Source organism: Bos javanicus, chromosome 2 (genome assembly GCF_032452875.1).
Source record: "Bos javanicus breed banteng chromosome 2, ARS-OSU_banteng_1.0, whole genome shotgun sequence".
NCBI lineage: Eukaryota > Metazoa > Chordata > Mammalia > Artiodactyla > Bovidae > Bos > Bos javanicus.
In genome coordinates this window covers 44,670,289-44,692,751 of record NC_083869.1, presented here as the reverse complement: position 1 = coordinate 44,692,751, position 22,463 = coordinate 44,670,289, and the positions used below count along the sequence as shown (strand labels likewise).

The window sequence follows — 22,463 nt, the reverse complement described above, 5'->3', positions numbered from 1 at the left end:
GATTGATGAAAGAGACAGTCATAAGGCCTAAGCAAAATAGCTAAAGATGAGATTTACTTATAGGAATATTCAACAGAATAAACTGAAAGTGACAGAAACACTTCCTTACTGACAGACAGACTGATTCCTTTGACACTAGGAATAACACCAGAAATAGAACCCTGCTAGTTATTTATTCTGGGCGTCCCTAGTGGCTCAGATGGTAAAGAATCCGCCTGCAATGCGGGAGACCTGGGTTCAGTTCCTGGGTTGGGAAGATTCCCTGGAGGAGGAAATGGCAACCCACTCCAGTATTCTTGCCTGGAGAATCCCCATGGACAGAGGAGTCTGGCGGGCTACAGGCCATGGGGTTGCAAAGAGTTGGACACAACAGAGTGACTAAGCATAGCACAGTTACTTATTCTAGGAAGAAAGAAAAATGAGCTCTTTCTAGATGTTAGCCAGCTAACAGGGCAATATTTGATGCTCTGGGACACCTAGAGTTTCTGTTGTTGGTAAAATGAAAGACTTGCTCATTCAAAGTTAGCACACCAGGATCTGGTTGCCCAGATATTTCGCACTGTAGGCACTTAAGATCAGTCCCCTCATGCTTCATCACTTTACTTCCCCACAACTTTCCACATCCAGCAGAACAGGCACAACAGGAGGCCACTCAAGTGCTAAGAACAATGAAGTCTGCCACATTAAAGGAAAAGCATTCACAGTGCTAAGACTCATTTATTTTGAATAAATCTCCAGTGAAAACGCACAGACAAAATAAGCATGCAGAGCAGTACAGCAGGATGCGGGCGCACTGAGTCAGACACGCAATGGAGGAAGCAGAAACAACAGAACAGAAAAACAACATCAAGAAATGCTACAATGGCTCTTCTCTGAAAGGAAATGCACTCCCCAAATAAAATGAAAAGCCTGCTAAGGAATGTCAGAGGTGGTAAGCTGGTGTCTGGACCAAGAGAAAACGTCCTAAAGATGCAGAAACCCTAAGAATAGGGCTGATCCCAAGAGCTGAGAAACAGAAAAGCAAAGTCAGGTAGATGTGCAGAGGCAAGACTGGGGAAGAAAAATTGCAAAGGCCCATCTCTGATGGGAATAAAATCCATTTCTTTAGAAGAATGCTAAAAACCCTCTATCTTTTAGAAAATAACTCACGTCTGAAAAAAGTACTTGAAGAGCAGCTTTCTGCTGGCCTTTCAGTTCCTTTTTCTTCTGTTAATTTTAAGCAGATTTAAATTTCTAACTTTTTAATTAAAAAGTTATTCCTCCTCTTTCCACAAGAAGGCCCCAAGCAAATGCAGTTGAGCATAACTACTGCCAGGAATATGAGCCACCATGTCCAATCTTCCTTTTTGACTGAATCTTCTTAAGTACCACTCTATTTTGCATGATAAGGACACATATCAGACTCAGGACTTCAAGAATTCTTACAAAGGTGTGGGATTAGGTGGGAAGTACAGTAAACCCAAGTAAAGTGTATATCTTCCCTGGTGGCTCAGATGGTAAAGCATCTACCTACAATGTGGGAGACCTGGGTTTGATCCCTGGGTTGGGAAGATCCTCTGGAGAAGGAAATGGCAACCCACTCCAGTATTCTTGCCTGGAAAATCCCATGGACGGAGAAGCGTGGTAGGCTACAGTCCATGGGGTCGGAAAGAGTCGGCTGAGCAACAACTTTACTTTCACTTTCACAGTAAACCCACATTCATGCGGGATGTGGAATAGAAAAGCCTTCTTTCGTTTACCAGGGAAACCTGAGATGCAAATGCGCAGTGCCATGTTGCAAATGGCAACATCAGTGTCCATAATCCTAGCGGGCTCAGAGAGTGTGGGAAGGAAGTTTTCAATCGATTTTTTCAAAGTTCTATTGAATACAAAGATCTAACATCCAGTTCTACTTCTTTGCAGAGACTTGAACAGGATAATAATATTGACGCTTCTAAAGACTGAAGAGCAGGTTCAAGAATTAGAACATTTCTTGCTATTGAGACTATAAGACATAGGGTGAAAGCTACAACTGAAAACATTTTGAGCAGTTTATACTGTTGATTTGGAGTATGTCTGAACTGCAAGACCATAGTAAATAACCAGTCTTAAATGTATTAAATGCCAACGACAGTCATCAGCGGAGACTCTATTTCTCTGGTTGGAGATAAGATGCCCAGTCTATTTTTACTTCATCCTTTGATCAGTGTCAGCAGCCTAAAGAAGTTAGTAGACCATCTCAAAACTACTCTACCCTTCCTACTCTGGAGGTATGTTCCAGGGGGAATGTTTCGTGCAGGAAAAGATGGGTGTGTGCAAAAGTATATCCCCTGACAAATTTCCACAGCATTCTACACATTCCAACACAAGACCAACAGAAAAAGAGTGCAACTTGGTCAGTCCCCTGACCAAGGCTAAGAAGGTAGACAAGAGAAAGAGGAAGACAGAGATACGGGCTTGCTGGTGCTGGTCTTACATCACTGATGAGCACATTAGTTTTCTTAAGCTGCCTCATCATAGGGGTGTCATAAGATGCGGCGCCGTGCCCGTGCCCTCTCCTTTGGCCTTTGATGTATTCCACCTAGAGTGCCAGCAAGACAGCAAAGTCAGAATGGGCGGGGCCCACACAGATGGGCTCTCCTGGACCAGTGGCCACACCAGGAAGCTGTCAATCCTGAGGAAGCCTTTCCCAGGAAGTAATCCCAAGAAGGGGAGCTCATAATACCACCTGGTCAGGTGTCATTCTCCGCATCACAGGATTCACCTGAGGTTAGAAATACAGGCCTCACTATTTTCAAAACCAGCAAAGTCTTCAAGGTTTCAACTTGTTTTTAGCTTGCTAATAATATGAACTTGATTTAAAAACACATTAAAAGTGTTTTAAATCGAAAAGTTCTTGTTACATTTTACTATTCTTAGAGATTCCACTACTTTTTGTGGGTGATTTCATATCTTTGTTTCAAGTATTTATACCATTCCATTAATTTGTAATAAAAATACTGCATTGGCATTTAAAAATAAAAACTTAAAAAAATCATATTTGCTTATCGTTAGACATCTGAACTTTTTGTCTCTTCATAATTCCCATTTCTTGTCACCTGACATTACTACTTGTATCTTCTAAAAGATTGGAATTCCATGTTTGGCATTGCTGAAAGGCATATGTACAACCACCAAAAGTATCCTAAACCTATTTCTTCAAACAAAGACTTGAGAAAACAGTAAAGAAGAAGAAGAAGATAAATAAATATTAAAGAAAAAAAAGAGGAAGGCAGGATCTCAGAATTGGAGGAGAAATAAGATGCTTGAGCTTGTCTTTCTGGAGTAAAACTTGCTCTCTAAAAGATCTGGTGGTTGATCATGGAGTCTCTGATCTAATGTCTAAAAACTTGTCATAACTCAGGAGTATTCTACATAATTCGCCTAACAAGGGAAATTAGGTAACGGGGCAATCAAGTTTGGGCACATTTCTGAGTCCATCTTCTCACTTATATGAAATCTGCTAGCATTAGGCATTCCCCCTCAGCTCCCGGTGCATACCTCAATCAGACACAACCCCAAATTGTAACTATTTATCCGTAGACATAGAGTCTGAGGACGTCAATGAGACACAACCCCAAATTGTAACTATTTATCTGTAGACATAGAGTCTGAGGATGTTTATTCCCCTCATTCCTAGCCCAAGCTTTCAATGTATGTTTGTTAAATAAAAAAGTTAAAGTGACTGCATCTGATAGAAATTTTCAAAGCTTTTCATGATATAATTTTCAAAGCCCTGAGTGCTATCAAAGACCCCTATCTCTTTGATCACTAATATTGCACTTTCATTCTGGGTATCATTTCTTCCTGCAGAGTTTCTAAACATCTCCTCACATTAGAGTGACTGCTTGCCCATGTGTGTTACCTGGCTGCTCAGCTTGGCTGCCTTCTTGGCCATTTCAATGTCGGGGCGACCAAGCATGCTAAGTCCGTGGCTGCCTTCCTTGCGGTGCTTGGCTCTGTACTCCACCTGAATCGAAGAAAAACAAAACGGACAACGTGTTCCAGGTGGCCGGGGCCTTGTACTACTTACTCACGGTGCATGGTGGTCTGGCAACGTTTTAACCATCCACCTACCTCGCTGGCTTGTTTGGCAGCCTGCGTGGCCTTCTTGATGTCTGGCCGATCAGCCACTGTGGTGTAATGCAGGTTTTCTTTCGCATCTTTTTTGTAAGCGACCTTCATTTGGAGAAAGAAAACATTTGCTCATTTGAGAAACAGACTTTCTTTCTGAAAGGAACCTTTCTGATTAAAACCAAATCAATCCCACCACCATATATTTTAAACCACTAGATATAGAAATTAGGGGGGCCACTCTCTGGGCCCAGCCCACCACGCACCAGTGTGGGACCCCCTGGTGCAGGTGGGCCCCAGAGAGTGAGAAGAGGGACTCACGTTACTCTGCTTCTTGGCCACGTCCATGGCGTGTTTCACATCTGGGGGCTCCAGCATGATGGAGTAGTTGGATTTGCCTTTCTCCTTGACAAACTTCTTCTTGTAATTTGTCTGAAAAGAGCCAGAATTTCTTAGGTGGGGAGGGGAAGCCAGGAACAGAATTGTTTTACTTGAAGAACTGTGAGAAGATCAAGGAAAATCCATGGTTCCCATTTTGGTGTCATTTTGGAACTGGGGTGTCTTGTCTGTATTCTAGTTCTTCTCTGTCATTTCTGTCCTGGAGCCTAACATTGGGCCACACACCAATCTTTAAAGAATGATGACAAGCAAAGCAAACTCTTTCATTCATCTTTTTAAAATAAAGGGAACCTTACATGGCTCATAAATACAAATTACTAAATATATGATTTATTGTAAATACACGATAAAATAATAAATACATGATCATTAAAGCATTATCCATAAGGACGTAGTGGGCAGAGATGTGGGAGATATGAAGACGTGATTTTGATTCTCTAAAATTGTTCAGCAGTTTAAGGAGAAGAGAGATGATGAGAAAGACAGATTTTCACTATCAAAGCTTCCTCCCTTTATTACCACTAGGGTAGTGATATCTTTAGTGCCAGAGAAGACATCCTATGGTAAAACCCATATCTGCCACAGTTGCCAAAACTGGAAAGTCACTAGATATTGAGTCTTTATTATTACTATTTTTGGTTGCATCGTGTGGCATGCAGGATCTTAGTTCCCCGACCAGGGATCGAACTCTGCATTGGGAGCACGGAGTCTTAGCCACTGGACCACCAGGAAGTTCCTATTGAACTGTCTTTTAAGCCAGTGTTCAAAGTCCACATATAGGTACTGGCTGTAAGAGAAAGTGACGTAAAAGAAAGTCTGTGTGAGCAAAAACATGACTTTCAGTCTTTTGCTGGATGCTAAAGTAAAGTGGCATTGCTGTGGCCAAGAGTCCTGGGGCTGGTCACTTACATCACTGACGTTCTTGGTCACTTCTTTGACATGAATAGTGTCCCGGGTCTCTGGCAGCGTCGTGTACGAACCCTGCGCCAAGTGCTTCTTCACATACGACTTGTACTTGTTCTGGGAGAGCACAGAGAGCTTGTTACAATGCCGGCCTGGGGCATCAGCCCAGGACAGAAGGCGAGCATATGGGCTGCTGGGGGGGTACCTCGGACACCAGGCTGCTGACTGTCTTTGCCAGGAGGATCTGTGGCGTGTCAGGTACGGCATGGCAGCTTCCTCTTTCCTTGACGTGTTTCTCTTTGTATTTCAGCTACAGGGGTGAGAAAAAGGCATTTCTTCAGCTCCTCTGAGTCTCCTGCATATTTTTTATCAAGCTCCTGAGTTACTAAATAGAGCTGGTAGAGTAGTGTCATTGACATAGTTAGAAACATTAAACTCAGTGTAAGATTTGATATTTAGAAATCTTGGGAAATACCAAAACAGGATTTTCTTTATCTCGTGCAAGCTGGGGCTTTAGTAACAATCAGAATGAAGGTTATGATGAATCTTTATATATGCAGCTTTAGTTCAGAGCACTTTGAAATGTCATTGGACCCTCCCCCAAGCCCTGGGAGGCATTATTAGTCCTCCTTTCCAGCTGAGGAAACAGGAAGCATAGGAAGAATATGACCCCACGAAAATGAATATGTTCCCTTATAGAGTCCAGCCAGGCCCTCAGATCCCCAGTTCTGGCTGGGAGGGCTGGCACGTGGAGCCTCTGCATCAGGCCCGGCCACCTGACTGTTACAGCTTCCTGCTGCTGCCACCCTGCTCTGCCAAGTCACTGCTGTGGACTGGGGTCAGCAGCCCTCCGCAGTCCACAGGGTGCCCAGGGTGCCCCTGGGGACTGGCCTGCAGAAGACAGCCCTGTGTGAGGCTAGGCCTCTGGGAGGGGACCACATGCTTACATCACTTTCGATTATAGAATTCTTCAGGGCCAGGACCATGTCTTTATCATCCGTGACGGAAAGCTTGCAACCCTTGAGGTACTCTCGGTCCAGCTTGTATTCAAACTGTAACAGAACAAAGTCAGAGGAAGCTGGAAAACGGTGCCAGGCACAGGAGCAAGATGGTATCTGGTTAAATTTCTAGGGAGTCTTCTTCTTGAGGGCACTATGAGGATTTGCTGCCAGGATGGGGGCAAGGGTTTCCCGGCTGGGTCCACTGCAAGCTGGGCTCCTCCTCGCCAGCCCCAAGGCCAGGACAAAGCTTTCCTGGTCCTCCCCTGCCTCCCTCAAGAGCCATTAGTGTTTGGGCTCAGCCATGTGAGACCAAGCTGTGTGGCCAGGTCTACTTCCTGAGCTTGCCTTTCACACTTCACAACCCTCCTGTCCTTCTTGGATCTCAAATGAGCTAGGGAGTGACAGTGGTAATTATGGATAATGAGGGACGTTTCTGCCCTGGGTACGTCATGCAGTTCTGTCTCTCTTATCTCACATCGCTCTGCTGCAGGGTCGACTTAGCAGCCTGGATGAAGTCTGGGCGGTCAGGGGTCCATTTCCAGTAGGCTTTGGTGGCTTCATACTTCTTCTTGTAGTCCAGCTGTTTTTAACAAGATAGAAACAGGTCAGTTCATTAAGTGGCCTGAATTCACAACCACACACGCAGCACAGAGGGACTCAGCTTGCATTTTAACAAATCATGGTTCTTTATGCAAGAAGAGAGCCCCAATTAAAATTTCTATACAATTTATGCAACTAGTTTTGTCATCCTATGGGACCCGTTGGCCTCAAAATAGAAGCTAATAATTTTTAAAGGTTCCAGATGAAATGATTTTTCAAACTAACTCTGCCAGGGCAGTTTAATTATTTTGAGTCAAGTACTTTTAACTTCTAACTAAATTCAGACAACTTTAAAAACATTATTAAATACTTTTTATTTTCTGCCAGGCACTTCTCAAAGTGCTTTATAAATATTAACTCATTTAATCTTCATCACAACTTCATGAAATCAGCAGCTGAGGAACTGTCTAGAGGGCCTAAGCAAGCTGTCCAGGTGAGACAGCTAGTGAGCAGTGGAGCTGGTGTTCAAACCCAGGCAGCCTGGCTTCAGAGGGCATGTGTACTTGCTAGGCTTGCATTTGAGCTGGAGAGCTGGCCACCTCAGGCTGAATCTGAGGAAGAGAATGTATGTAGTTTCATTTGAGTGCCCTTGCCCTCACTACCAGCCACGTTTCTTCACTCTTTTTGTCTCTCCTTTTTCTTGGTCAAGGCATCATTTGTGTACAATAAGATACACATGCTTTCATGTATTAATTTTGATCAAATTTTTTCCATTGTGAAAATGTTCAAGCATATGAAGAGTTGCAAAAAAAAAAAAAAAAAAAGTTGCATGAATCTTACAGAGAATATCCATATACCCAGCACCTAGATTCTACAATGTACATTTTACTGCATTTGCTTTGTCCCAAATCTATGCTGCTACTTATCTCTCGGTCCATTCTCAGGACACCTGTAAGCTCCCTGTCAGCCCCTAAAGGCATTTCAGTTTGTTTGCCCTAATAAATACAATTCTCTGTGGCACTAGTGGTCACAGCTTGGATTTTATAACCTTTCATTATATAACCACATATATTTTTAAGAAGTCAATACTTATCTAAATGCACAAAAAAGTCCCTGTGGTTGAGGCTTTAAGATGCCCCATCACACACAAAGAAGAATCGGCACAGAGAGATGTGAGCAGGAGGAAGGTCTAGGTCAAGTCCTGACAGCATCAAGCAGCTCAAGAGTTCTCTTTTTTCAGAAGAAGGAGGCTCCAGAGTTTGAGGCAGGAGAAGAACAAAAAGACTGGAGACACTTTCAAAAATGTAACCTTCATTTCAGAATTAAACTTCCATTTCTCAGTCTCCTGACACAGTGGCTGAGTGGGTACAATATCCATGGAGACACTTTCAAAAATGTAACCTTCATTTCAGAATTAAACTCCCACTTCTCAGTCTCCTGACACAGCGGCTGAGTGGGTACAATATCCATGGGCCACCCTTGTTTTTTCCCACCTTTCCCTGGTGAGAACCATTTAGAGGTCAGCGTTATCACTCATGCTCCAGGGCCCAGCCCTTGATCTGGAGTCACTAGAACACAACTGCCTGAAGTGATGCCCAAAGAGGCCATGTGTCCTGCAGAAGCTGATGAACCCCTGTTAGGTTTGGGGACTTACATTGGTGTTGACTTTGTAGGCATCCTTGGCTGCTTTGATATGAACAGCATCTGGCTCAATGGTACAGTTGGACTTAGTTCTCTGGTAAACTTCTTTGTATTTCAGCTGCAGGAGGAAACACAGGTGAATTTTTTAAAGCAGCCCACAAGTGTCTTAAAAAAAAAATTAAAACTGTAACTATAGTACACAACACTTCTTAAGACTGAATACATCTGTTGTGAAGAAATGATGCAGCCATCGCATCTAGTAGACGTGCACTTATCCTGTCTCAGATCTTAGCGTCTGCCCCTCAGGACACACTGCATCTGTTCACTGAGTTACCATAGAATTTATGTCCTCTGAGCTTGTGCTGAAAAGAACAGCCGGATAGCAGTCTATGTGTTTTCCCTTCCCCAAATCAGAAACTCCAGAGTTTAGAACATCTTAAAAACCATTGATGGAAGACAAGACTTCCCCCAGTGGCTCACCCGAATGGGATCAGGCTTGTCCTCCTTCCACACCCCTGTAAGTTGTAGCTGTTATCATGTTATGTTGTAATTATTTATCTATTCTTTCTATTGAGCTGAATCCTTTGCGGGCAAAGTTGTGCATCATTCATTATTTCATTCCTAGCAGCAAGCACTTAACAAACAACATATGTGGTCAGTCACTCAGTCATGTCTGACTCCTTGCAATCTCATGGACTATAGCCTGCCAGGCTCCTCTGTCTATGGAATCTGCTAGGCAAAAATACTGGAGTGGGCTGCCATTTCCTCCTCCAAGGGATCCTCCTGACCTAGGGATGTAATCTGCATCTTCTGCACGGGCAGGCAGATTCTTTACCACTAGTGCCACCTGGGAAACCCCCAAGGAACCAAATAAATATTTGATGAATCAACGTACTGATGGATGAATGCTGTCATCACTGTTGCCATTGCTAGAGCCACCCCTAGTGAGTTTCAGTGGGAGGGGGAGAAACAGGGAAGGCTTAGCCTCTGTGAGCCCAGCTGGTCATTTTTTCACCTTGAGCCTGGAATTTCTAGCGTCACCCATTTTTGCTCCTTTTAAATTTCAGGGCCCTGGGGCCTCATCTCGGCCTTCTCACTAATTATTGCAGAAGGATCTTAGGTCTTAACATGGTTAAATCTGAAATAAAAACTGTCCAAAAGAAGCCACAGTAGCACTTACTAAATTTGCCTGATCATGTGAATCACAGTTTTCTGTACTTTTTCATAAATGTAGCAAATCAATAGCTTTAGGGTTCAGGCCTGGACATCCATATTTTTCATCAGTTCGGGTTATTGTTATAATCAGAAAGCTTAAGGAAATGGATGCAGAATTGCTTCATTTTTTTTTTTTCCAGTGAGAGAGAATGGGCTGCTCCACATAAGGGATCTAACTTATAGATGTTTATGAATACCCGATGCTCATGTTTGAAGTGCCAAAACTTATTTTATATGAAAAATATAATAAATAATTTTCAATGATTTATACATTTCTGCCTTCATAAACAGTGCACAGATATATTTAACATTTTTCTAGGCAACTCAGAGTCAATAGTGTGAACCCATTTGTTTATCTACCAAAGAACTCCTGAGCACCAGCCTCAGTCAAGGCTTTGGGGTAGGGATTCCACAGTTGCTTTTAGTATTCTTTATGATGCCCATAAAGCCATGGAGTTCTTTAAAATATTAATCTATTTGTTACCCAAAATGCAAGGAGATCAAACCAGTCAATCCTAAAGGAAATCAACCCTGAATTTTCATTGGAAGGACTGATGCTAAAGCTGAAGCTCCAATACTTTGGCCACCTGATATGAAGAGCTGACTCACTGGAAAAGACCCCGATGCTGGGAGATTGATGGCAGGAGGAAAAGGGGGGGACAGAGGATGACATAGTTGGACGGCATCACCAACTCACTGGACATGAATTTGGGCAAACTCCATGAGACAGTGAAGCATAGGGAAGCCTGGCATGCTGCAGTCCAGCAAAGAATTGGACACAACTCAGTGACTGAACAACCACCACCAAAATGATGAGTTTTCCACCACAGAATCTAGCTATGTATATCAAAATATATGGATATAATTTCTACTCAGAGTATTAGGATTTAATGGCTACCTTGTTCCTCTTAGCTGAGATGAAGCTTATAGAGGATTTATTAATAGAGTTTATGGCCCACTGCATTTTTCAAATGGTCTCAACAATATCCTCCTCCGCTACATGCTTTTCTGCAATGTGACCTTCCCATTTGTTCACCCACAGGAGGCCTATGTCTCTTCACCCCTTGAATCTAGGTGTGCATACTGTGCCCAGCAACATAATGCAACAGTGACTCTGTGTCAGTTCTAGAAGTAGCCCTTAATGGGTCTGGGTCTTCTACCCCAGCCTCTTAGGACACGTCCACCACGCTGTGAGACAGCCAAACCACAAAGGCCACGTATAGAGGTTCCTGTCTGTACCTGAGTGCCCTGAGTAGCTGAGTGCCCAGCCAAGCCGTGATCACGCGCCAGCGCTGGGAGCAAACGATTCGTGGTTGTTGCGGCTCTCCTGGGCTGCAGCTGTCTGCTAGCACACGTAATAGAGCATTGACTTAGCTATGCCCAGTCTGCTCACAGAATGCTGAGCCAAAAAGGATGACTGCTGTCTCAAACTGCTACAATTTAGATTGATTGTTACACAGGTATAGATAATTGGTCCTGGGTTTGTTAAATCACACTAGAAAGAGGCCAAGGTGAGAGGGGCTGCAAAGCCACCCCAGTACTTACATCACTGACTTCATCTTTGACCTTCCGGACATGCAGCAACATGGGCGTGTCGTGAATTGTGGTGTAGCCTCTGGGTTTCGCTTTGTTGTATTCCAACTTATACAGTATCTGAAAGAGATGTCAAGGCAGAAAGAGCCAACTCTATGCATCTCAATTTATCTTGGAATATATGTAAAAATATAAAGGGAACATGGTTGCTATTGTCATTGAGTATATACAAAGGAGAGAGAGTCCCATAAACTCATCAGGTTTTCATGCTTTCTGCAAACGCTCCCGTGCCTCTACAATGTGGTGTCTGCTAATTTGGCTGGGATGATTCTTTACTCTAAAAGAAGAGTCCTGAGCAGAGTAGGACATTCAGTGTCCCTACCTCCCTCCCACTAAATGGCAGTAGAATCTTCCAAACAGATAACCATCTAAAATGCCCTTCCACATTTGCAAATACCCCCAAGGTCAAGAAACCACTCAGAGCTCCCTGTACTTACATCACTGATTTGTTTGTTGACTTTTGTAGTACGTAGGTGTTCTGGAGTATCCACGATTGAGGTAAACTTGTCCTTTGTTTTTTCATAATTCTTTCTGTACTTGATCTAAATTGTAGAGGAGAAGAACAAGTTAACTTGAAGTAGGAGAGGGCCTTCAGGGACTCTAGCTTTCCTTTTGAGACAGTCCCATGGAAAACAACAGGATTATTATATAAGCCATAGATATGGGGAATGATGCCATGCTTTCATATTAAATCTTTTTGATAGCAATTGGGTAATAGAGTGAGAAAATAACAATAAGAATAAAATGATAGTTTCCAGATATTTTATCCATGTGGAAACTGAGCCCCAGAGAGGTTAAGAGTATAAGCTAAGGGCATGTGTAGAGTGAAATCTCAGAGCCAGGCCTAGACCCATACTCTCTGGACTCTGACAAGTAATGATTCACTCACAATAAGCTGCATGAAATATGTATTTTCTTAAGCTATATTTTCATATCAAAGATGTAACATGAAAAAAATGAATACAAACAGTTCAAAGCAATTATTTTAAAAGACATTCACTTTTGAAACTTTCAAGTCATGATTTTTTTTTTCATGCACATAAGCAGTTTCAAGCAGACACAAAGAACGTAGCAAAATTCCATGCACAACTATCCGATGATCATATCAAGATGAAGAGAAAACTTCAGGCCAATAGTATGTCCATAGGAAGGCATCCTCATTTCATGTGTGGGTCTGATGTCAGACTAAAGTGATAAAACAAGTTGCTAATACAAAAGATTGATTAAAAACTTTTTTGGGGTGTGGAAACAATGGCATTTTATTAACATTGTATGTGGTAGTTAGGCAATGACCACTGTTTTTTGCAACTTCAAATTTACCTTTCAACATATGATGGAAATGTGGTGGAGTGTGCTTCAGATGACCTTGTAGGAAGGCAAGGTGATCAGTAGTATTGTTAACATATGTGCGTGAGGACAGATGTGCTGAAATAACCTAACGAATACAGCAACACAAGAAGGGCTATGAATATGTCCAATATTCAAAGAGCTGCACCATCATCCTCATCTCTCCAAAATGGTACAGAGTAGTCATCAGAGAGCAATGTACACACTGGATGAAAATTTTACATATTCAGACCTTTTAAATACTGTCAAATTTAACTAAGATCCTTATCTCTAATAAATCTATTTCTTTGGGGCAAACGGAAAAACAAACTAACGTCATACCAATTTGGAAAACTTCGGCAGTTTGAAAAAGCCTGTCTTACTAGGAGTTCCAAAGGTGTCGGAAGACGCAGAGATGCTGGCCGGCCGCTGCGGCGCGGCACTCGGCCACACCCAGAGGTAATTGGCAGGGAGTGAACGTTTATGCAGCTTTGTCGTGTGAAACCAGCTTGGGCAGGGGCAGGGGCAGGGGCAGGAAACCAGGGAAAGCTTAGAGATGAATGCCCCCAAGGCTTCTCAGTCTCTTCTTCTCATCTCATCAGACATTACCTGGCTCCACATGTATGTGTTGTAGAGGGCAGTCAACATATCTGGACGCAGGATTTCATTGCATCCTTGTTTCAGAAGCATCTTGGCACTAGATTTATATTTTCTCTGTTCATGCAAAAAGCAGTGAAGCACAAAAGAGACTTATGAAGACAGAAAAGAAGACAGCTCTATATCCCGATCACCTCTGAGTGAAGAGATGTAGGCATACACACTTTGTGTTCTCACATGTATGTGTGGGTGAAGACACCAAATGCATTATAATGCCAAGCAGGCTGACTGTGAATTTGCAGCTGGCCACCATAGCCTTTGTGAATGGGCAATAACAGAGCTAGACCCACCAAAATTGCCTCAGAAAAGATGATATCATTGGAGTAGAAAAATACAGTAAGGGGTTCTGTCCTCTTGCCATTAATTTGTTTGTTTCTGCATTTGCACCTTAATTTGCACTCTGGACCTGCAGTTGACACACAGGCCCTCCAGAAGGATGAAGGGTGGAAGGACCCAGCTGTGCATCGCCTCTTCACCACAGCACACGTGAGGACACAGAGCATAGACTGGCACACTCAAAGAGCTCGTGGGCTCTTTGGGTGGCTAGACAGATACTCTGGAACAGAACATCCCAATATCATAGGCAGAACCTATGACATCCTTGCAGCAGACGGGACGACATCTCATGAGAAACTGGCGCGCAGTCCTGCTTGGCCATCCGGGCGGCCCCATCACAGTACCTGACTGATCTGGTCGCCTGCGATCTTAGCCAGCAGATGTCTAGGCTCATCGACTACCAGGTGGTATTTATCTTTCCGCTGCTCATAATCAGCTCTGTATTTTTTCTGCTCAAACATCATATCAAATTATAGCAAGAGTACAATTTCAAGGCTGTATAGAAATGTCCCAGGATAAACACTTCAGAGAGCCAGAAACATGTCCTTTCTAGAGGTAGGCTCCCAAAGCATCCAGGGTAATGAAAACAGGAAGGCAGAGAGAGTTAAACAAAGGAAGATCACCTGGAGAAGGCTGGGGCTTGGGCTAGATCAATTATGACACCCAAGTGGAAGCACCTCGTGCCTAAAATGTCCCATCTTTATATATGATGTCATTAGCAATGTTGGTTTTATGACATCCTATATTGTATTTATAAGGCACTGACAAGCTATAGGCTTACTACTAAATGCTGGTAAAACCAAAAGCATATTCATGGACACATTCTAATGCTAGTTAATTTATCTTATTATAAAAGAGACCTGGAAATACTTCATGAGTTAGAAAAATAGAAACAAAATATATCAAGACTGTCTTCCTAAGAAGTTACTGACAGTAATTCTTCAGAGTCATCCCACCTGGAAATCTACTGCAAATAAAGCAAATTTAAAAAACAAAAAATGAAACACATTGAAATAAATATACCATTGGCTATATTTTCATTTTTTAGATTCATTTTACTAATTTTCTAATGTTTTTGAATTTATGTAAATCTGTAGAAAATACAAAGACAGGAAATTAAATGTAAAACCATCCAAACATGTTAATTCATAGCTTGCTTATTTCATCATTTTAAGCTAAATTTAACTTAAACTATTGCAAAGCCAGTTCCACAAAAAACTGGGTAGAAGACAGAGGAATATCTTGAATGCAAATGGACACTTCTGTGCAATGTGTGAGTAACTATGGCAATATATTTGAATGTGTGAATCACAACTACACGATTACGGCTGCCATTTCTGGGCCTTGGTAAGGGATACTAAATTAACTTTGAACTTATGGGTCTCCCAACTCTATACAGAATCCTGCTGAAGGGAGTTCAGCTGAGAAGCACCCAAAGGGCTGTGCTGCCCCATGCCAGTGTCGGCAGAGGCCACGCTGGCTGTGGGCCCTCACTCCACTCTGCACAGGCCCTTCATTTGTTCTTATTCCTGCTTTTGGCAGAGCCCATAAAACAGGGATATCATAAGTGTCTTCCCAAAGACTCAAAGGCTTTCCTGTCATTTTATGTGTTGAGTTTTAATCAAATGTCACTTATAGAGTACTAAGGTAAGTTAATAGGTTAAACTGGATCAGGTCATACGTACCTCATTCATCAGTTGAGTTGCAAACTTGAAATGCCTATTGATTGGACAATCAGCAACATACTTGAAATTTGACTTTGTCCTTTCAAATACCTCTTTATACTTATACTAGATAAAACAGAAACATGGTTACTTGATAGCAGGTTGTGATTATCTTAAGAGTGAGACATGTGTGATTAATTCATTCATAGAGTTAACAAGTAATTATTGAATGTACTCTATTTCCCAAAGCAATGAAGGGCATACCACCCCAATGCCTTGAAAACTAGCCCCCAAATACATACTTTCATTGAATAGACGTCAAATGGATCTATTCCCATATTGGGTAAAAATTCAAATCAGTTTCTTCTTTGTTTCAATATTTATAGTGATAATTATTTTACTTTGAAGGTATTTCCATGTGTACGTGAAGGCAGTTTTTAACCCTTTAATTAGTTTTCCAGGAATTAATCAGATAATTATAATATTTTAGAGTAAGAATATGCTAGCATCTAGACCACTACCTGTTTTTAAATAGCCCATGAACTAGACAATTTTTTTTAATAATCTTTAGGGATTGTAACAAAGAATATGTGACAGAATGAACATGGTCCACAAAATCTAAACTATTTACTCTCTGGCACCTTTCAGAGAAATTTGCTGACTTCTATTTTAGAACTCAAAGGAAACCAATCTGACTGCTTTATTTTGTAAGTAGGAAAATGAGGCCATAAAAAAGTTATTTGCTTCAAGTCACATGTTTGTGAATTAAAATAATCTCACTTTATATCTGCTGCCGTATCAAATCATCCAGAGACATATTACTAGGAAGGCAATTCTGGAAAAGCCATGAGGAGTTGTACTGAGATGGCCTTTTATCAAATTCCAAGGAATGATACAAATAAATGATTACTGTTGTCAGTGAGGTTAGTACTAAAATATTCCTGAGTAGAGTGAATAATGCAGTATGTTCCTACTTTAGGGTGTAGAAGCAAGGACAGAGATGGAAATACGAGAAGCTGTTTCCTCAGTTCTAGTGCTCTCTGGGGGCAGTGGAGTACACTGCATGGATGTGGCCATTATCCCTGAGTAAATACATACCTTGCTGTAGAGAGTCTTGTTCTTTTCAGCCAGAGTAAAGTCGGGAGTATCATAGGCATAGCAACCAATGCCTTTAAGCCAGGTCAAATCTTGTTTATATTTCACCTGGGAGAAGAACATCAAAGAGTTTTAAGAACCTACCTCCAAATAGCAGGTTAGGATCAATGAAAGTAGAACAAATAGAAGCTCTGACTGTGAGGTATATGGAATGATAAAGTACTGAAATAATTATTTAAGAGGCGTTTCCATTAATACTGATTTTTGCCCACTTTATGGTATATTGTACTGCATTTGGGAATTTTCATTTTAATACCAATTAAAGCAATTCAAATGTAACAGGCATACTTTTCTAGAGAGTATATCATTAAGCTGGCAGCTGTATTTTCATATAAAGAACTAAAACTTCTTCCTAAATGAGCATTGTTATGTGTCTTAATTGCTTCGTGAAGTAGTAGATCAAAAACAGGTTATTGTTTAGATGAAATATATCACTTCCAGACATGTAATATGATGTAACACATTTAGAAGAAAAATTAGGCTGACACATTTGAATACATTTTTCTGTCTCTCAAGTTGAAGCTCACTTATTCAGCAATGAGTGTTAGGACTTAAACATCCATACACAGGAGCTAAAAGTTAGTCAAGTTTAAATCAGTTGTTATACAGTTTTTGATTTCATAAGTCATGTGGGCATATGAATTTATGTGTAAAAATAGATTTCACAACTCACATCACTAACTGCATCAGTGACTGCCCGATGGTGGAAATGCTCAGGGCGATCAGGAATGGACCTCCAGATTCCCAGCTGGCTCATGTAGTTCTCCTTGTATTTTATCTATAAAACCACAAAGACAGTTTTAACGTCTTATCCAAAGTTAACGTAAAAAAATCTACTTGTTTTCAGAGAGTTTTAGGAAAGGGAGGATACTTTAAAAAATGCTGGTGGGTTACTGAGTCCAACACAAGCAGAGATAAGTAGGGCCGTACTTTGCTGACGTGGTCTGTGACTGTGCGATGGTAAACGATGTCGAGAGCATCCTTCACAGTGTGGTATTTCCCTTTGGTCTTTTGAAATGTTTCTTTATAGCGTAGCTGGAATGAGAAAAAGCACATGGATTATGAAAAACGACCACATTATATAATTTAGCTCTTTTAACCTTGAATTCTCTTGTCTTATTTCTTATTTTTCTCTTGAATAAATTTGGGAGAGATCAAAAAGCTCTCTCACATCCTGGAAAAGGACTTTAGGAGAAAACTAATGAAACTTGCATAAAGTATGGAGTTTACTTAAAAATAGTGTATCAATATTGGCTTGTGACATATGTCCCATGGTAATGTAGGCTGTTAACAATAGGGCTCTGGGTGTAGGCTATGTGAGAACTCTGTACTATACTATTGCTATAGCTTTTCTATGAATCTACAAGTCCTTTAAAAGTTTATTTAAATGTAAAATGAGCAAACCAAAAGCTCATTTGGGAGGAGAAGGGAAAAAAAGCATAACTTTGTTGAGCCCAAGACCTACTAATGTACATGGAAAAAGAAGAAAGATTTAGTTTTAACTCCTGTATTAAAATGTCTTCTCCATGGAGCAATCCTGAAACTTGATTTCAGAATAATCTCTATCTTTGTGATATTTCAAAAGATATAGCTCTGACTTTAGCCTAGGAATATCACAGAAGAGTCATCTCATTTGCACTAAATGAATACTTCTCTCAGCACAACCTCAAACAAATCCTTTCTGGGTACTGAGCAAACACATATTGAAGGATTCCTTTGTTTTTCAGATGGGTTATCTCTTAAGATCATTTTGCTCTACTTGTGGGGATAGCCATGGTAGATAGGCTGAACTTAATGTGAGATACCACCCTTGTTACACTGGTGTAAAATGAGCTCCAGGGGCCAATTTCACTGTGTGGACATCTCTGAGAAGTGGTGATGCAGAGTAAGTTTGGTTCAAATTAATATTCAACAGTAACCTTGAAGTGATAAAGATGGGGATGTCACAAGGAGACAAAAAATATCCAAGCAAATTGATTTTGATGTTAGCATATGATTTTCTTTGGTGGCTCAGTGAAAATCTGCCCACAATGAGGGAGATCTAGGGTTGGATCCCTGGGTCAGGAAGATCCCTTGGAGAAGGGAAAGGCTACCCACTCCAGTATTCTTGCCTGGAGAATTCCCTGGACAGAGAAGACTGGCAGGCTGCAGTCCATGGTGTCACAAAGAGTTGGACACAACTGAGTGACCAACACTTTCACACTTTATAATTTTCTCAGCTTATATATTAAACAAACTGACGTGGCCTTTTTCCAACTAGCAGACTCCTTTTAGCTGCAAACGAAAATTTATGACAAAATTATAGAACTGAGATATTGTTCCAATTCGCTGTACCTTTTCACATTTCAGTTTAGGGATCACTGTAACTAGCTAAGATGCCTTGAAATCCTAGAGTTATGTTGCTAAGTTGAGGGTGATGGGGTTGTTACCTGTTACCTGAACAGGTGCAATGAATTCACAGTTGGATTCTGGGACACAAAACTGGTAAGGACCAGCCATCTACCCGGGGTTGATTTATTTCATATCTTCATTAACAGAAAATCTCATTACCATTGAAAGGCACTCTTATCCTTGATCATATGGCATGGGAGATTAAAATCTGTCCCTCCTAATTCTAACTAATGTATCATTCACATGAGTTAGCAATCAAGAGAGGAACAAATATTTTCTGAATGTCAACTAAGAGACTAGTACTGTTTTAAAAATGTGTACCGTTATCCTGAAATTTAGTCTAATTTAATTATCACAATTCTTATCCTTATTCCAAATACAAGAAAAGAGTCTCAGAAAAAATAGGTAAATTATATAGAGTCGTACACCAGGCAAATCACAGCATCTGGATTTTAAACTGTGTTTGGCTGGCTCCCAGGGCAGCATTTTATGGATAAGTAACAACTAGTCATTAAGTATCCCTAGGAAATGCTACCAAAGAATCAGAAGGGTCATATTTTTGCTCAGAAGAGTAACGAGAAAAGCCGTAGGTTCTCAGGATCTCCCAGCATTATTCTCAGCGACTTTGCCAAATGGGTATTGTTTGTGCCCGTTTGGCTTTTGTGTTTTCATTTTTTTCCTGATCTCATGCTTCTTAGGTACCACCACCTCGGCTGCCCCCTCACAGCAGAAGGAAGAAGGGAGAGATGCATACATCACTGGCGTTCCAGTAAGCCCTCTTGGCTCTGATGAGGATTGGCGTGTCTGGAACCGGAGTGTACTTGTCCTTCATCTTTTCATACTGTATCTTGTACTTGTTCTAAGAAATGAAGATGGAAGAGAGAGAAACTTAAGCTCAGGAGTGTTCATCCTTCCCAATTCACAACCATGTCACAGATCCATCCTAGGGACACAATGGATAATGCTCGTTAAGAGAAAAGCTCTGCCTTCTGTGTCTTGATACTGCTGAGCGCAACTTCTAGAAAGGAGCTCTCTGATCAGAGGCAGCAGGTAGAGGTTTGAATGAAGGATTTGTTTTCTTTGCCCGGTGCCTCAGTGCTGAATTCCCAACTTACCTCGCTGACCATGTCCTTCACGTGTCTGGCGTGCTTCAGGGCTGTGGTCTGGTTTCCAGCGTGATGATGGGGTCTTTCTTTGGTGGCGAGTTCAACATACAGATACTAAATTATAAGAATAGGCATCAGATGTTATAGAGATAAAACACCATACTTAGTATTCAGTCCTCTTTACTCATTTCTAACCCTAAAATGGAAGGGCAGTATCTACCTGTTTTTGCCCTTTTGTTTGTTACATATGTTTCTGTTTATTTCTTTCTCTGTCTCATGTTAAGAAACACAGGTACACACTCTAGTATCTAATATTCTTATTGCTGAGTACAGTTTAAACACGTGTGATAAAATGCCAACAGAAGAATGAGAAGATCCTGATAGATTCCTCAACGTATTTTCCCCCTTTTTTGCCTGAATGCATGAAATGTGGTCTCATTTGTCTCTGGACAAAAGATAGGTTCTATGGAACGAATTTTTAAATTTTATTTTCAGCACCTGGAGTCCACGGACCACTCATCCAATAATTAAAATTGTATAGAACTTAGAAAAGATGGCATGGCATTACCTGCTCATGTGAAACCTAACCATAGTGACAACTGCCCCCAGAGAAAACAGCTTCTTGAAGTTAAAGGGCATGAGGCTTCATCAGGACCACCAAGTATGAGGGTCTGCTACTGACAGGAGTGGTCAGGAACACAGAACCACCCCTCTACACACAAACAAACACTCCCCGCGGTGCCAGCCCGGGAGGTTTCTGAATCTTCATGTATGAATGTTACCTGACTCTGAAGCTTCTGCCCTCTCTTGGCTCTTGTGAGATCAGGTGTATCAGGAACTGAAGTAAAGATTGACTTCTGCTTCCTTCCTGCTGCTCTGTACACCAGCTGGACATAAAATAGTGATAACCATCATTCTGTTTCATTGACACGTCCTGTGCCCTGCAGATGCCTTTATTGCTGACTTCAGAGACAAAGCAGGGGCTCTCCCACTGTGACAACCTCAATTTCTGTCCAATAAACCAATACTTTATTTACCCCCTCCTTTCCTTTTTCCCCTGTATCAAAATTAGAGACATTCTGCAGCCTGTTCAAGTGTCCAGCCCCCCACTGTGTTCTTGGTCCCTTCTCACCCATGCCTTCTAGGACCCTGTTCCAGCAGTTACCCCCTGCCTCTCTAAACATTCAGCCCTTCTGGTTTTCTAGCCCGCTCCCTTCTTCTACAAACAGACCCAAGTTCCTCTTTTCATCAAGTCTTTTCCAACTTCTGCCAAAGGCCTTATTTCTTTCTTTCACAACAAGCAGACTATGTGTTTTTCATTTCTCTTTTGATTAACTTCTCAAGGGAATAGTTTAGCTACCACCCAACCACTCCAAGGAAGTGAATTTCATTAAGACTACCGCAAACATTACAATTGCCAAATCCTAGAATGTTTCTCTGCAGCAACTGTAACTGCTCAGCAATTTCACTCCTGAACCCTGTTCTCTGCCTTCCATTCCCCTATTCTCCCCTAGGTGGCCTCCCATCTTTCTAGGCACTCCTCAGCTTCCTTTTATTGTTCTGCACTCCCCCAAAGTCGGCTATTAGCTGGAGTTAAGTGTTGGCTTGGCCCCTTTTATCCTATACATTCTGCTTGGATAACCTCATCTGTACCCAGGACCTCAACCATCAGTCTGAGATTGATGGCTTCCAAATTTTGTTAAATAGCTGCTTGATATCCCAGCCACATAGGCCAGAAACTTGGGGAGTCATTCTAGACCCTTTTCCCCTCATCTGCACATCAAAACAGTCATGAATTCTGGACTCCTAACTTTGTGACAGTTCTTAAATATGACCTTCTCCTTTCTCACTGCCAATGCCCTAGTTCAGCCTCCTATACCACTTGTTACTATACATCCTTAAGAGCCTCTAAACCTCCTTCCCAAATCCTTTACTGGACACTTCACAGGGCTTACCCATCTTTAACAAGCCTGAGAAAAAGATTTTCTTAAAGTTCAGAACTAATTAGGTCTTAATGTTCAGACTATCATGCTCAGAAGTAATTCTTCAGTAACTTCTCATCAAGTCCAAGATCATCAATATACCAACCACAAGTCTTCATAACCTGGCCTGTCTATCCTAGGTCTCCACTATCATTTCCCAAGTCTTCCGTACTCCCCATGTGCTATCTGAAACAAGTTCCAGTTTCTAGAACTCATTATGGTCCATTTCACATACTTTCTACCTAGAATTTTCTTCCCTGTTTTATCCACCTGAAGAACTCGTACAGTCCATTCTGTCTTGATCATTCCTGTAGGATACGACTTATCCTATTGATGTCTGTTTCTTCTCAGAGATGAGCCCATGGAATGCAGAAGCTCAGTTTATCATTCTTGTATCACCTTGTATTTATTTAGCCTTTTTCTGGAGCTAGATTTTATTTATTTTAATATACATTTATTTTA

At 41.5% G+C, this 22,463-nt stretch overlaps 1 protein-coding gene across 21 annotated transcripts in view; it reads right to left on the bottom strand.

Moving 5' to 3' along the window:
• NEB (nebulin) overlaps positions 1-22,463 on the bottom strand; it is a 219,953-nt gene that overhangs the window by 30,762 nt on the left and 166,728 nt on the right. For 13 of the 21 annotated variants that reach the window (XM_061438021.1, XM_061438025.1, XM_061438028.1 and 10 more), the window contains 18 exons: positions 20,802-20,906; positions 20,029-20,133; positions 19,668-19,772; positions 17,453-17,557; positions 17,196-17,300; positions 16,466-16,570; positions 15,389-15,493; positions 14,048-14,152; positions 11,822-11,926; positions 11,337-11,444; positions 8,590-8,694; positions 6,871-6,975; positions 6,342-6,446; positions 5,600-5,704; positions 5,401-5,511; positions 4,414-4,524; positions 4,096-4,197; positions 3,884-3,988 (listed from right to left, as the gene is read on the bottom strand). In XM_061438021.1, the coding sequence (XP_061294005.1) occupies positions 3,884-3,988; positions 4,096-4,197; positions 4,414-4,524; positions 5,401-5,511; positions 5,600-5,704; positions 6,342-6,446; positions 6,871-6,975; positions 8,590-8,694; positions 11,337-11,444; positions 11,822-11,926; positions 14,048-14,152; positions 15,389-15,493; positions 16,466-16,570; positions 17,196-17,300; positions 17,453-17,557; positions 19,668-19,772; positions 20,029-20,133; positions 20,802-20,906 (1,902 nt within the window). Of the gene's footprint in view, positions 1-3,883; positions 3,989-4,095; positions 4,198-4,413; positions 4,525-5,400; positions 5,512-5,599; positions 5,705-6,341; positions 6,447-6,870; positions 6,976-8,589; positions 8,695-11,336; positions 11,445-11,821; positions 11,927-13,319; positions 13,425-14,047; positions 14,153-15,388; positions 15,494-16,465; positions 16,571-17,195; positions 17,301-17,452; positions 17,558-19,667; positions 19,773-20,028; positions 20,134-20,801; positions 20,907-22,463 lie in introns of all 21 variants that reach the window. The other 8 variants (XM_061438022.1, XM_061438048.1, XM_061438059.1 and 5 more) reach the window with 2 other exon arrangements.